The following is a 14,274-nucleotide window of genomic DNA, read 5'->3' as shown; positions in this document are numbered from 1 at the left end:
TAAAAAAGGAAAATTGTAATCAATATCTCACTGAACACATGAGCAATTTCCAAAATGTTGACAAGACGGAGTTTCATAGAACATATTTTAACCCATAACATGAAAGTAAGGTTAATAATATAACTCTCATTACGAAATCTTCAGTCTTAGAACAGGTGCCGACGACCATCTATTCTCTCATCGAAGAGAATCAGTGTGAACATAGTGTGATCTAATTTCTCGGATGGGTGGAAGATGGAGGAAAATATTTCTCCATCTTCTCCATTCTGTCAGTCCATGGAAATCGGACCCCACTCAGATGTCATCAGAGTGCAGTCCAATGTTTCCTATGCACTCATTGACTGAGTGATCCGAATATCAGAGCACACTCGGGCATGCAGTGATTTTTCTGACCTCTGCCCCCCCATAGACTAACATTAATCCGAGTGTGAGCCAATGTTTTCTCGGATCACACGTGGACCAAAAATACGACCATGTGCAGCTGTATGTCCACCATGATTTTTAAGGAGAGCAGTAAGTCTTCTAGGCATGGAATGAGTAAGTTGATGACATATTGCAACATCTATCTTTTTCCGTTCTTCAAGAACAACCTCTTTTAGAGTCTGGATACTGGATGCTCAATTTTTCTCTTCAGAATTCCCCATAGATATTGAATTGAGTTCAGATAAGGAGACAGGTCAGGTAACATTTCTCTTCCATGTGGTGCCATTGCTGACAGCAAGAAATGGGACTGGGTTTATTTTGTTAATTTACATCCATTTATAGTTACCTACCTGCTGGATACCTTTTTAATGAATAATTAATAGTGTTGAGCGAGCACTAAAATGCTCGGGTGCTCGAAGCTCGGGCCGAGCTCGCCGTGATACTCGGGTGCTCGACCCGAGCAACGAGCCCAATGTTAGTCTATGGGAGACTCGAGCATTTTTGCGGTGGCACCCCCGGCAGTCTTTTAAAAGCCTAACAAGTGCCCAAAACGATAGTGACAGTGCTCAAATGACATGGGGACAGCATGGGATCCGCCCCAGGAAGCATTTCTGACCCCCAGGTCACTGCTGTCAACAACGTGGTCAGAGGTATTAAGCCACTTTTACGGGCTCACAATAAAACGTTCAAAAACGAAAGTGAAACTTTTTTCCTGTTAAATATGTTAAGGAACATCCTTTCCAGGGAAAAGACTTGTGTATAAGTTAAAATAAATGACCAAAAACAAAAATACTCCTCCACACCTTCGGCTATGTTCACAAGTAGCATTTTTTATGTGTTTTTGCACTTTTGTATTGCTTTCAACTATGACAAATGCATTCACCGGGAAATGTCATTTTAACATTTTGCAACCTTATCTGGCCATGTGCTGTGTGACACATGCATAAAGTGCTGAAAAGACATGGGAACAGCATGGGGAAGACCCCTGGAAGCATCTCTGACTCCCAGGTCACTGTCTAAAAGTGTGCCCATCATAAGTGATCCTTGCCGCATCAGAAGATGCAGACTTGCAACTATCCCCATGCAAGTTCTAGTCCCAGGGCAGTGTTCAATTGTACCTCCCCCATTCCTTGCAATACAAGCGCAAGTATGCAGCCTGCCACCCACCCACCCCCAGGCTGCAATACCATACTGCTTGCTTGCTTGAACTTGAAATTGGGCCTTTTAGGCATGTGGAGGCGGAATCTGGCCACCACGTCATGGCTGTGTTGGCGGCCTGGAATCCATACTCAGTCTCCAGCCGCCCGGCGGCCAGGTGTCCATACTCGGTCCCCAGCCGCCCCGCGGCCGGGTGTCCACACACGGTCCCCAGCCGCCTGGGGGCAGCCGGGTGTCCATAAACGGTCCCCAGCCGCCCCTATTTCTCCTTGGAACATCCCCCCACACACTTTTCTTAGCCCGGCCTGCTTTAGGCAGCATTGGACGAGCCCACCAGAGAACCAGACTCCTCCGGTGGGCCCTGACTTCTCCATCGGTGGAGTTGAGAGTGCCAAGGTGAGGAGCATGATGATGATGACAGAAGTTAGCATCTGCTATGTTTTCTTTTAATGCAAGTGTAAGTGTGCAGCCTGCCACCCACCCACCCCCAGACTGCAATTCCATACTGCTAGCTTGCACTTGAAATGGGGCCTTTTAGTTTGGAGGAGGCCGAAGCTGGCCACTACCTCAGGGCTGCTTCGGCAGCGAGGTATCCATACTCAGTTCCCAGCCGCCCCTATTTGTCCTGGTGTGCCTTATACATAAGATTAAGCGCGTATAACAAAACATTACCTGTGCCCTCCCCAGTGCATTTAGTGGGAAGGAGAGCCTATTCCGCTGTAGTGTGTGCATGCCAAACCCCTGTTCATGGTACATGCGAAGATGCCTCCCACCTTGCACCTGTCGTTGCAGACTTGCAACTATCCCCATTCAAGTCCTTGTCCCAGGGCAGTGTTCAATTGTACCTCTCCCATTCCTTGCAATGCAAGCGCAAGTATGCAGCCTGCCACCCACCCACCCCCAGGCTGCAATACCATACTGCTTGCTTGCTTGCACTTTAAATTGGGCCTTTTAGGCATGTGGAGGCGGAATCTGGCCACCACGCCATGACTGTGACGGCGGCCTGGTATCCATACTCAGTCCCCAGCCGCCTGGTGGCCGGGTGTCCCCTCTTGCTCCCCAGCCTCCAGGGGGTGGCCGGGTGTCCATACTCGGTCCCCAGCCACCCCTATTTGTCCCGGTAACCTTTCCCACACTTTTCTTAGCCTGGCCTGCTTTAGGGCAGCATTGGCCGAGCCCACCGGACTATCAGACTCCTCCGGTGGGCCCTGGCTTCTCCATCAGGGGAGTTGAGAGTGCCAAGGTGAGGAGCATGATGAGGATGATAGAAGTTAGCATCTGCTTTGTTTTGTTGTAATGCAAGCGCATGTATGTAGTAGCGGCTAGGCCTGAGGTGGTCAGCGTTTTGGCGCATATCCTACCTCCTCCGAGGATTGCTGGATGTTTTCCTGCTACTATTCAAGTTCTATGACTCCCGTTAAAACAAAGCTTCAGGTGATAAATGATGGATGAGGTAGTGGCAAAGGAGAAAGAGCAGGAGGAACAGGGACCATTCACATCAATATCAGGCCAGTCAACCAGATATGTCTTGTAGGATATGTTTCTGTAACAAAAGGAGCGGTTCGGCTACACAGTTATAGGGCATACAGTGAGTGCAATGCCTACCAAAAATTTCGAGGCACTCCAATGCCCCTTGGAAATGACATGGAGGTCAGAGGGCGTTAACTAAACCTTTTTTTCCATTTATAGCAACTGGGTCTCCTGTGCACTGTTGGCCTAAGCACTGAATGGAAGGCTTTCCAAAAATTATGAGGAACTGCAATGCCCCTTACAAGAGCCATGTGTGGCACCCCAGGGGTCTGGTCACCACAGTAATAGAGATATTACGTCGGAGAGCAAGTGGGAGGTTTCCTGGTCAGGATCCCTTAAACATGCAACATCCTCCTGCCCCAGTCCTGGGAGGGGAGAATTCTGCCCTTATAAACTGGATCTAGGGCGGGGTTCAGTGAGTCAGAGAACAGAGAACAGTCAGAGTCATAGTGAGAGCAAGGGAAAGTAACAGCAAGGAGCTCTGTAGGAGCTAGGAGCTAAATACCAGGGGCTGGAAGCTGAGCAGAGCTCGCCCTGGCAGAAGACAATAGGAACCGGACACAGGAGTCCGAGGCTGTGAGGACTTATATATCCAGCAGCAGAAACCAGCCAGCAGGGGATTTCAGGTCCTCTGGTCATAGAAGCCCGGAGGCTCAGTCACAAGCGAGGGGCCAGCACCGCCGTCATGGAGCGGAGGCTAACAGAAGGCCCCAAGTCACCAGCCATACGGGTGAGCACTACACGGTACACTCAGGGACGTGGGCTACTTCTACCCGCTTACAGCAAGGTAGCCAGTAAGAGTGCAGACAGACGGGGAGGCCTACAACTCCACCTGGCCAGGGGAACTCCTGCTTGCTCACAGACTGACCAGGCCTCTTATGCTAGCCAGTACTCCCGGGAGGGTCTACCTTATAATCATCAGTAAAGACCCTGAACTGCACTACAAAGACTCTGAGTCGTTCCTGCTGCGCTCGTGCACCATCACCCCCATCATCCACACTCACTGCCCTGAGGCTATACTCCTCCCTTATCCCATTCTCTGCTGCGCACACAACACCAGCCTCAGCGGTCTGCCTCGCAGCGGTGGTACTCCCTGACCGCAATCCACGGGTGGCGCAGTCGGACAATTAACCTCAAAACCTAAGAAAGACTGCCACTGGTTTGACCAGCCTGAGCCACGGGACCGGGTCACCGCCACAGAGACTACAGACCCCAGAGACCCGGCATCGGGTATCCCACACACGTGTACACACGGCCCAGGGGGCGCGTCACATGCAGTACAGCATATTACAAACATAAGTCCCATTATTGGGGAGTGGGTCTCCCATAGTATTTGCTTATGCCTTGCAAGCAAAAGCTGCCAAAAATTAGGACGGAGCAACTTGCAATGCCCCTTACAAGAGCCATGCAGTACAGCATATTACAAACATAAGTCCCATTATTGGGGAGTGGGTCTCCCATAGTATTTGCTTATGCCTTGCAAGCAAAAGCTGCCAAAAATTAGGACGGAGCAACTTGCAATGCCCCTTACAAGAGCCATGGAGTACAGCATATTACAAACATAAGTCCCATTATTGGGGAGTGGGTCTCCCATAGTATTTGCTTATGCCTTGCAAGCAAAAGCTGCCAAAAATTAGGACGGAGCAACTTGCAATGCCCCTTACAAGAGCCATGCAGTACAGCATATTACAAACATAAGTCCCATTATTGGGGAGTTGGTCTCCCATAGTATTTGCTTATGCCTTGCAAGCAAAAGCTGGCAAAAATTAGGACGGAGCAACTTGCAATGCCCCTTACAAGAGCCATGCAGTACAGCATATTACAAACATTATTCCCATTATTGGGGAGTGGGTGTCCCATAGTATTTGCTTATGCTTTCCAAGCAAAAGCTGCCAAAAATTAGGACGGAGCAACTTGCAATGCCCCTTACAAGAGCCATGCAGTACAGCATATTACAAACATAAGGCCCATTATTGGGGAGTGGGTCTCCCATAGTATTTGCTTATGCTTTCCAAGCAAAAGCTGCCAAAAATTAGGACGGAGCAACTTGCAATGCCCATTACAAGAGCCATGCAGTACAGCATATTACAAACATAAGTCCCATTATTGGGGAGTGGGTGTCCCATAGTATTTGCTTATGCCTTGCAAGCAAAAGCTGCCAAAAATTAGGACAGAGCAACTTGCAATGCCCCTTACAAGAGCCATGCAGTGCAGCATATTACAAACACATGTCCCATTATTGGGGAGTGGGTGTCCCATAGTATTTGCTTATGCCTTGCAAGCAAAAGCTGCCAAAAATTAGGACGGAGCAACTTGCAATGCCCCTTACAAGAGCCATGCAGTACAGCATATTACAAACATAAGTCCCATTATTGGGGAGTTGGTCTCCCATAGTATTTGCTTATGCTTTCCAAGCAAAAGCTGCCAAAAATTAGGACGGAGCAGCTTGCAATGCCCCTTACAAGAGCCATGCAGTACAGCATATTACAAACATAAGTCCCATTATTGGGGAGTGGGTGTCCCATAGCATTTGCTTATGGCTTGCAAGCAAAAGCTGCCAAAAATCAGGACGGAGCAACTTGCAATGCCCCTTACAAGAACCATGCAGTACTGCATATTACAAACATAAGTCCCATTATTGGGGAGTGGGTGTCCCATAGTATTTGCTTATGCCTTGCAAGCAAAAGATGCCAAAAATTAGGACGGAGCAACTTGCAATGCCCCTTACAAGAGCCATGCAGTACAGCATATTACAAACATAAGTCCCATTATTGGGGAGTGGGTGTCCCATAGTATTTGCTTATGCCTTGCAAGCAAAAGCTGCCAAAAATTAGGACGGAGCAACTTGAAATGCCCCTGTAGCGGGGGTCTACAAGTGTCACCAACCAGTAATGACTGTCACCCAACATTTTGACAACGCGAGGGTCACGGTTAAGGCAGCGTAACATAAAGTCAGCCATGCGTGCCAGACTGGCAAGATTTCCGTGTCCACACCAAGATGACGACTGACCATGCTCTCCTCCTCCTCCTCCTCTTCCTCCTCCCCCCTGTCCTCAGGCCACCCACGCTGAACCGACGGTATGACACTTGTACAGGTACTACCGTCTACAATGCATGATAGCAGCTCCTGTTCTTCCTCCTCCTCCTCCTCTCCCTCATTGTCCCCCAATGCACGTTGGGATGGGATGAGATGAGGCTGGGCTGTGTGTAATCGCCCGCTACGGCTTCTTGATCCATCTCATCATACTCTGGCTGCAATGCCTCCTCTTTAATTCTCTGCAGAGAGCGTTGCAAAAGACAGACAAATGGGATGCTGACACTAATGATGGTGTCATCGCCACTCACCATCTTGGTGGCCTCCTCAAAGTTTGTCAGGATGGTACATATGTCAGACATCCAGGTCCACTCCTGAGGTCTTTTGTGTGGAGTCTGACCTGAATATCGACGGCCTTGTTGCAGCTGGTACTCCACAACTGCTCTCTTCTGCTCACAAATCCTTTGCAACATGTGGAGGGTAGAGTTCCAACGTGTGGGGACATCACACACCAGTCGGTGTGCCGGAAGCTGCAAACGCTGCTGCAACACAGCAAGGGCGGCGGAAGCTGTAGCCGACTTGCGAAAATGAGATGACAGGCGGCGTACTTTCACGAGCAGATCTGGCAACTCGGGGTACGATTTAAGAAACCGTTGAACCACGAGGTTAAGCACATGAGCCAGGCATGGTACGTGTGTGATCTCACCTCGCCTCAGAGCCACCACCAGGTTACAGCCATTGTCATACACGACCATGCCGGGATGTAGGTTCAGCGGTCTCAGCCACAGATCTGCCTGCTCTTTCACAGCTGTCCACAACTCACAAGCAGTGTGAGGTTTATCACCTAAGCTTATGAGTTTCAGCACAGCCTGTTGCCGCTTGGCGGAGGCAGTACTGCAATGCTTCCAGCTTGTAACTGATGTGGTGATATCTGAGATGGAGGCTGAACATGAGGAGGAGGATGCGCAGGAGCTGTACACTGTGGGGGCAACTCTGACTGACATAGGGCCCGCAATCCTCGGTGTGGGGAGGATGTGTTCCGTCCCAAGGTCCGACTGGGTCCCGGCTTCCACTATGTTTACCCAGTGTGCCGTCAGAGAGCTGTACCGTCCCTGGCCACAAGCACTTGTCCACTTGTCCGTTGTCAGGTGGACTCTCCCAGTAACTGCGTTGTTGAGGGCACGGCAGATGCTTTGGGACACGTGCTTGTGTAGTGCGGGGATGGCACACCGGGCAAAATAGTGTCGGCTGGGGACCGAGTACCGAGGGACGGCCACCGCCATAAGATTGCGGAAGGATTCCGTCTCCACCAGCCTAAAAGGCAGCATTTCCAACGCAAGCAGTCGTGAAATGTGCGAATTTAGGACTGTGGCCTGTCGGGTGTTAGCTGCGAATTTTCGCTTTCGTTCAAAGGTCTGGGATATGGACAATTGAACGCTGTGGTGGGAAGTGGACGTGGACGTTGATGCTGTTTCTTGAGAAACTGCTATAACAAGTGAAGACTGAGAGGAGGGGGCATCTTTACATGCAGTATGGACAGGGGATTGCCTTGCACACACAACAGGGGGTTCTATTGCACACACAACAGTGGAAGAAGCAGTGGTCACACCCGCTGACACTGGTCGTGGACCCTGGGTTTCGCCCCACAAAGTCGAGTGCTTTGCTGCCATGTGCCTGATCATGCTGGTGGTGGTCAGGCTGGTAGTTTTGTCACCCCTGCTGATGCTGGCATGGCAGGTGGAACATATGGCCTTTTTGGGGTTATCAGCAGAGTCTTTAAAAAAATTCCAGACTCTGGAAGACCTACCGCTTGTACTGGCAACGTCCCTCGTGTTGGTGTTACGGGGAATGGTTGCCTGCCTTCTGTCTGCGGCCACCACACTGCTTCTTCCTGCCTGTTGGGGTACTCTGCCTCCCTCCCCCTGTGTGCTGCTGGCCTCACTCTGCATGTCCTCCTTCCACGTTGGGTCAGTTACTAGATCATCCACCACCTCCTCCTCTTCCACTTGCGCACCACGATCCTCCTCCTCACTCCCTGGCAATTGTGTCTCGTCATCGTCCACCTCTTGTGACAGATTGCCAACGTCGACTTCCTGTGGCCGTGGCTGTTCAAATATTTGGGCATCGCAACATGGGATCTCCTCTTCCACCACTTCAAGCGTATCAGGCGAGGGGCCCAAATATGGAATTGGACCAGTGAACTGCTCTTCAGAGTGTCCAAGTGTGGGATCACTTGCTGTCTGACGACACTTGGCATGGTGGGAGGAAGGAGCATCAGGGTGAGGAGGAGTATGCGGTCGAGACTCACGGCTACTAAGAGTTGACCGTGTGGAAGACAGACCGGAGGTGGTGGTGCCCAGGTAACTGGAAGTATTATCTGCTATCCAATTAATAACCTGTTCACACTGATCAGTTCTCAATACTGGTGTTGTTCTGTGCTTCCCTAGTAATTCGGTCAAGAAGTGGGAGCGAGAAGATGTGGCTGTTGGTTGTGGCACATTTTCACCTTGGCCACGACCCCGTCCTCTGCACGAACCATCACCAGAACATCCACTTCCACGTCCCTTGCCACGCGCCTTGCCCATTGTAAATGAAGTAAAATAGCTTACACTTGCACTATCAATGGAAAAAGGGTAATAAAGAGTAGATTAGAACCGTGGAAGAGGAAAACCACAGTTATTGTTTACTGGGGTATACAACACTTTTTTAAATAGAGATATTTGCGGCTGAACAGTGAGCGACACACTCAAACTGCTTTTTTTTTTTAGATATCAAAGGCCCAAAACTGGATAGTACAGCGATTTGACCCGTGGAACTGCGAAACCACACTAGGATGTCGGGCCTACACAAGACTATTTTCAACAGATATATTTTTGTGTCACAACAGTCAGGAGACACTACTGTTTTTCTTTACGGAAAATATACCAAAACCTGAATAATAGAGATTTTTTACCGTGGGATGGCAAAACCACAGTTATTGTTTACTGGGGTATACCACACTTTTTTAAATAGAGATATTTGCAGCTGAACAGTGAGCGACACACTCACACTGCTTTTGTTTTAGATACCAAAGGCCCAAAACTGGATAGTACAGCGATTTGACCCGTGGAACTGCGAAACCACACTGGGATGTCGGGCCTACACAAGACTATTTTCAACAGATATATTTTTGTGTCACAACAGTCAGGAGACACTACTGTTTTTCTTTACGGAAAATATACCAAAACCTGAATAATAGAGATTTTTTACCGTGGGGTGGCAAAACCACAGTTATTGTTTACTGGAGTATACCAGACTTTTTTAAATATATAGATTTGCGGCTGAACAGTGAGCTACACACTCAAACTGTTTTTTTTTTTTTAGATACAAATGGCCCAAAATGGATAATACAGAGGTTTGAACCGTGGAAGTGCAAAACAACACTTCTGTTTCTCTAGCCTACACCAGACTATTTTCAACAGTTATATTTGTGTCTGAAAAATACACGCTTTTTTTTTGGGGGGGGGAGGGACACACCTAAAGGTTAATAAGACGGGTATTTGTACAGTGTGAAGGAGGAAAAAAAAAGGAGGATTTAGATGAAAAAAAAAGGATTTTTCCTGGCCCCCGACACCTGGTGCTAAGTCCAGCAATTTCAGCAACAGGAGCACACAGGACTGTAATGCAGCGTTTGCTGGTATAACCACTGTGTCTCCTATACAGCCTGCCTGCCTGGTATCTGGGATGGATATTAGTCCTGAAAAGGACTGTTTGTTTGTTCTGGCAGCCTTTACAGACCCTACACTAACTATTTTGCAGTTTATATCTCTCCCTAAATCAGCAGCGCTGTCCCTACACTGTCTAATCTGGAGCGACTGTGTCCAAGATGGCGGCACCCAGTTTTAAATACTCGAGGTGACGCTGTGCGGCCAGCCAATCACTGTAATGCCCACAACCAACATGGCTGCAGCATTACAGTGACTGGCTGGCAATCCCTGCATGTTCATTGGCTCTGTAAAGAGCGCCAAACATGCCGGGCGGAGACCCGAGCTCCCGCCCGAGTAACCCGGAAATGCTCGGTGCTCGCCGAACATCCCGAGTAGCATGATGCTCGGGCGAGTACCGAGCAGTGTCGAGCATGTTCGCTCAACACTAATAATTAAACTTACTAAAATAGTAGATAATTCGCGCTGAGCTGCCGGATGGTAGGGCGAAAAATAGGAATTAGATAAAATATTTGAATAAAAAGAATTTTATTTAAATAGAATTTAAAATATATAAAATTACTTAAGATCCGTTTTGAAGGAGTGAGTAACCAGATAATTGATTATGAACGGGATTTGATTGAAGATGATAGGGAAAGTTGGAGTCCTGTTGATAGGAGGAATCCACCCGAGATTGTAGAGGTGCTGGATTAGAGAAAGGGTATGTGGGTTAGAGTAGGTTGTTGCTCAGAGTTTATTCAAATATTTTATCTCAATTCCTATTTTTCGCCTTACCATCCGGCTGCTCAGCGCAAATTATCTACTATTTTAATATTTTTACTCCCTGGGACAATTATGGTATTGCTTTTAATTCGCAGCGGCCCTGCCGGTCAGATCCTTTTAGCGCCACTGAATTTCCCTTTTACTTATTAAAGTTACCTGTGGTTGAATTTGTGTTAATTAGAATTTTGTATTCTAAACTTTAGTTTTGCTCCTAAGACTTTAACTGGTGTGTACCAATTTTTGCAACGTCTTGAATGAACAAATTTGTTCCAAAAATTAATTTTTTGGATGTGCAAAATAAAAAATCTTGTTTGCCATCAATGACCCACATTTGTTCGAGTATTTTGTAGTATGGTAGTCTTTAAAAAATGTCGATTCTCTGACAAATTTGTTGGGGTGTACTCATTTATGTTGAGCACTGTAAATGTTAGAGGAGACCATAGGTGATATCTGTGATCTTAAACCACCACTCATCCCAGAAAGAGTTCCATTAAAACTAGGGCTACACCGTGACTTTGGACGCAACACCTCTTTCTTAACCAAAAATTGCTGTCTGTCACTGCTAAATCACAGTGCAAGAATACAGCGATTGCAATAAGCAAGTAGCAAAAAGTCAAACCGCTTCTGATTTTTTTGCGACCTGCTTGTCGCGGTATCCTCAAGGATGCAATGCGACGCCATTTACCTGTATTACGCTGTGATGTAGCAGTGAGATAGCGGCTAGCCATCATGCAGCCCTAGCCTGAAGGTTACATTATCCTTCACTAGCATTTTTTTTATTGTCCTAAAGCATCTAAATGATAAATAAAGCAACCTTGCAAATAGTCTGTAACACAAATCTCCTAACGTTTTGTGTCTCTAGTTCCAGTGCAGGGAATGTATCTCCATAGTCTGCAAACAAACCCTATGTAGTCTGATCTTGCCGTCATGCTTCCATCTGTCATCTTCAACTCTTTGCACCTGTACTTCAGAACCACAGGTTTTTATTCTGTAACTATGGAGACACATAGATCCGATGGGGACTTGATGATGTGGGACTTACTAATCATTCTGGAACACTATTCCCTGGGGATTAATTTCCCCTAATGGTCATTTTATTAATATTATTATTTCACGGATAAAACCTAATCATTTTGTTTTGTACTTTTTTCTAGTAGCAGAGATTTTGAAAAGGTTACAGACTTGAAGCAGAATCCTATTAGAGACAAAATAAAAAAAGCTTTTTTTGACAGAAGGTAAGTTTAAGAAAGCGCAAATGGTGAAATCGTTCATTCACTGCCATGTTCTTCTCACCTTTGTCACATGCAAATCCTGAATGTTCATTATGATCATGATAAATGCTAGTAATAGACTTCTTAATGCTTTCACTGAATGAATAAGTTATTCACTTATTAACTTATAGATCGCTGGAGTCCAACTGCTGGGACCCCGATCTCAAGAATGGAGCCTTAAAGGGGTTGTCCGGTCCAAATCGATAAGTCTGCAGCCACTCTGTGTGACAGCAGACTTATGAACCCCTCCAGCGCACACTGGTTTCAGACTCGGGACTGAATGCGTTGTATGCGTTATACATATTCCCGGCCAGTGGGCGCAGCCTCGCTCCCATACACTTGTATTGAGCGAGGTCGCACTCCATCTAGTGACGCGGACGGCCAGTGGGCGTGGCTGACTAGAGGACGCGGCCTTGCTCCATACAAGTATATGAGTGGCTGCAGACTTATCGATTTGGACCAGACAACCCCTTTATCAGCAGGACTTCACACCATATCAATTTCCCAATAATTTCTATATGCATGTAGCTCTTTCAAAGACAACTCTAGCAATACCTTTACATGGCCAGTTCATTCCTTTCTTGCGGAGAAATCAGTATTTTAACTGATATTCAAATTAGACTGAACAACTGTGGTAGATATAAAGCCTCTGTCACTCCAGCTCTATGCCCCGCCCAGCGCTGCCTCCTCCTGTTTGTCTGATGACTCCTTTGCCTGAAGTCACAGTATAGAGGCTGACAGTAGGAAGAGGAGGCAGTGGGTGGGAATTAGAGCTGGAGTGACAGAGGCCTCAGATCTTCAGGGACTCTTAAGCCTCATTGGCATATCAATTTAAACACCGCTTTCTCAGGAAATTAGCAACGGACTGGCTGCGTAAAGGTATTGCTGAACTTGTCTTTGAAAGAGCTACTTGCACATATAAATAGTTTGAGGAGTGAAATCCTGCTGACAGATTCCTTTTAATAAATACTGGAAATCTTTACTTGCTGCCAACCAATTCAAATCCATTCGAAGTAGACTGTCTGCATTGCCATAGGCTATAATCTCTGGTAGTTTGGAAATATGCACAAGTCAGAGAATATGAGATGATGGATGTAGTCACGTACACGATATCCACTTAGTTAACCCATGACAGTAAATGTAATATTCCTCAGCTGATTACTTGCCTTAAACAGGCTGCTGAAATATCTGATAACTAAGATGTAAGACACTGCATAGTCATATAGACATTGATTTATGTAAATGTGGCACCCCAGGGGTCTGGTTTCCCACAGTAATGTAATGTTATGTCTGAGAGCAGGTGGGACGTCCTTTGGTCAGGGATCCTGTGCATGCCACACCTCCTGCCCAGTCTTGGGAGGGGAAGAACTTCCCCTATAAAAACCCGGGACTGAAGCAGGGTTAGTCAGTCAAGGAGAGTAGAGACAAGAAACAGTCACAGGAAGAAACAGCAGAAGCTCAGTGGGAGCAATACTACTACAAGTCAGGGGCTGGCAGCTGCAGAGCTCGCCCTGACTGAGAAGCTTTCTTACCGGACCCGGCGTCCGAGGCTGTGGGGACTAACTCTTACCCAGCAGCAGAAGCCGACCGGCAGGGGATTTCAGGTCCTCAGGCCCAGAAACCCGAAGGCACGGTCACACGCGTGGGACCAGCGCCGCCATCGTGGAGCGGAAGCCATTAGAAGGCCCCGAGTCACCGGCCATACGGGTGAGCACCACACGGTACACTCAGGGACGTGGGCTACTTATATCCACTTCTAGCAAGGTAGCCAGAAGAGTACAGTCAGTTTGGGAGGCCTACAACTCCGCCTGGCCAGGGGAGATCCCATCTGCTCAAGGACTGACCAGGCCCCGTTCGCTAGCAAGTACTCCGGGAGGGTCTATCGTTGTTACCAGTAAAGACCCTGAATTACACCGCACCGTCTCTGAGTGGTTCCTGCTACCCTCATCTTCCACGTCGGCTGCCCTGAGGCCATACCCCTCCCGTTGGGGGTTATACTATCACGCTGCACAATTCTACACCGGCCTCAGCGGTCTGCCCTGCAGCGGCAGCTCCATAGCTGCAAATCAACGGGTGGCGTAGTCGACACTCAAATAACATCCATCAAGACTGCCACACACTGAGTTGACTCCCTGGGCACGGACCGGGTCCCCGCCACTCGGAGACTACAACCCTCATCTGATCCGGTTCCGGGTAAGCCCCCGTGCGCGAGACGCTGCGCGACACAGCAGGCCCAGGGGCGCGTCAACTTTGGCGTAGTCGGCAGGATTTCGTGCCCGCAACCACCGGGTACTGCGTGCCTGAAAAAGAGACTTTTAAAACTTACCATCCGTGAAGTTTTCCCGCCATCGGTGAAGATTCCCGCCATCCGGCGCCATCTTCAGCCTTGTTC

The 14,274-nt window shown here is 48.0% G+C and overlaps 1 protein-coding gene across 2 annotated transcripts in view; it reads left to right on the top strand.

Moving 5' to 3' along the window:
- The window catches only part of TESC (tescalcin), a 130,096-nt gene that overhangs the window by 65,103 nt on the left and 50,719 nt on the right, over nt 1–14,274 (top strand). The window contains exon 3 of one of the 2 annotated variants that reach the window (XM_073676369.1): nt 11,769–11,846. In XM_073676369.1, coding sequence (XP_073532470.1) covers nt 11,769–11,846 — 78 coding nt within the window. Of the gene's footprint in view, nt 1–11,765; nt 11,847–14,274 lie in introns of both variants that reach the window. The other variant, XM_073676368.1, reaches the window with a different exon arrangement.

This window comes from Phyllobates terribilis, unplaced genomic scaffold (assembly GCF_046119375.1).
Source record: "Phyllobates terribilis strain yellow unplaced genomic scaffold, ASM4611937v1 Scaffold_1__5_contigs__length_1240528914, whole genome shotgun sequence".
NCBI lineage: Eukaryota > Metazoa > Chordata > Amphibia > Anura > Dendrobatidae > Phyllobates > Phyllobates terribilis.
The sequence above is the reverse complement of the archived record's forward strand: the minus strand, read 5'-3'. Positions and strand labels throughout refer to the sequence as shown.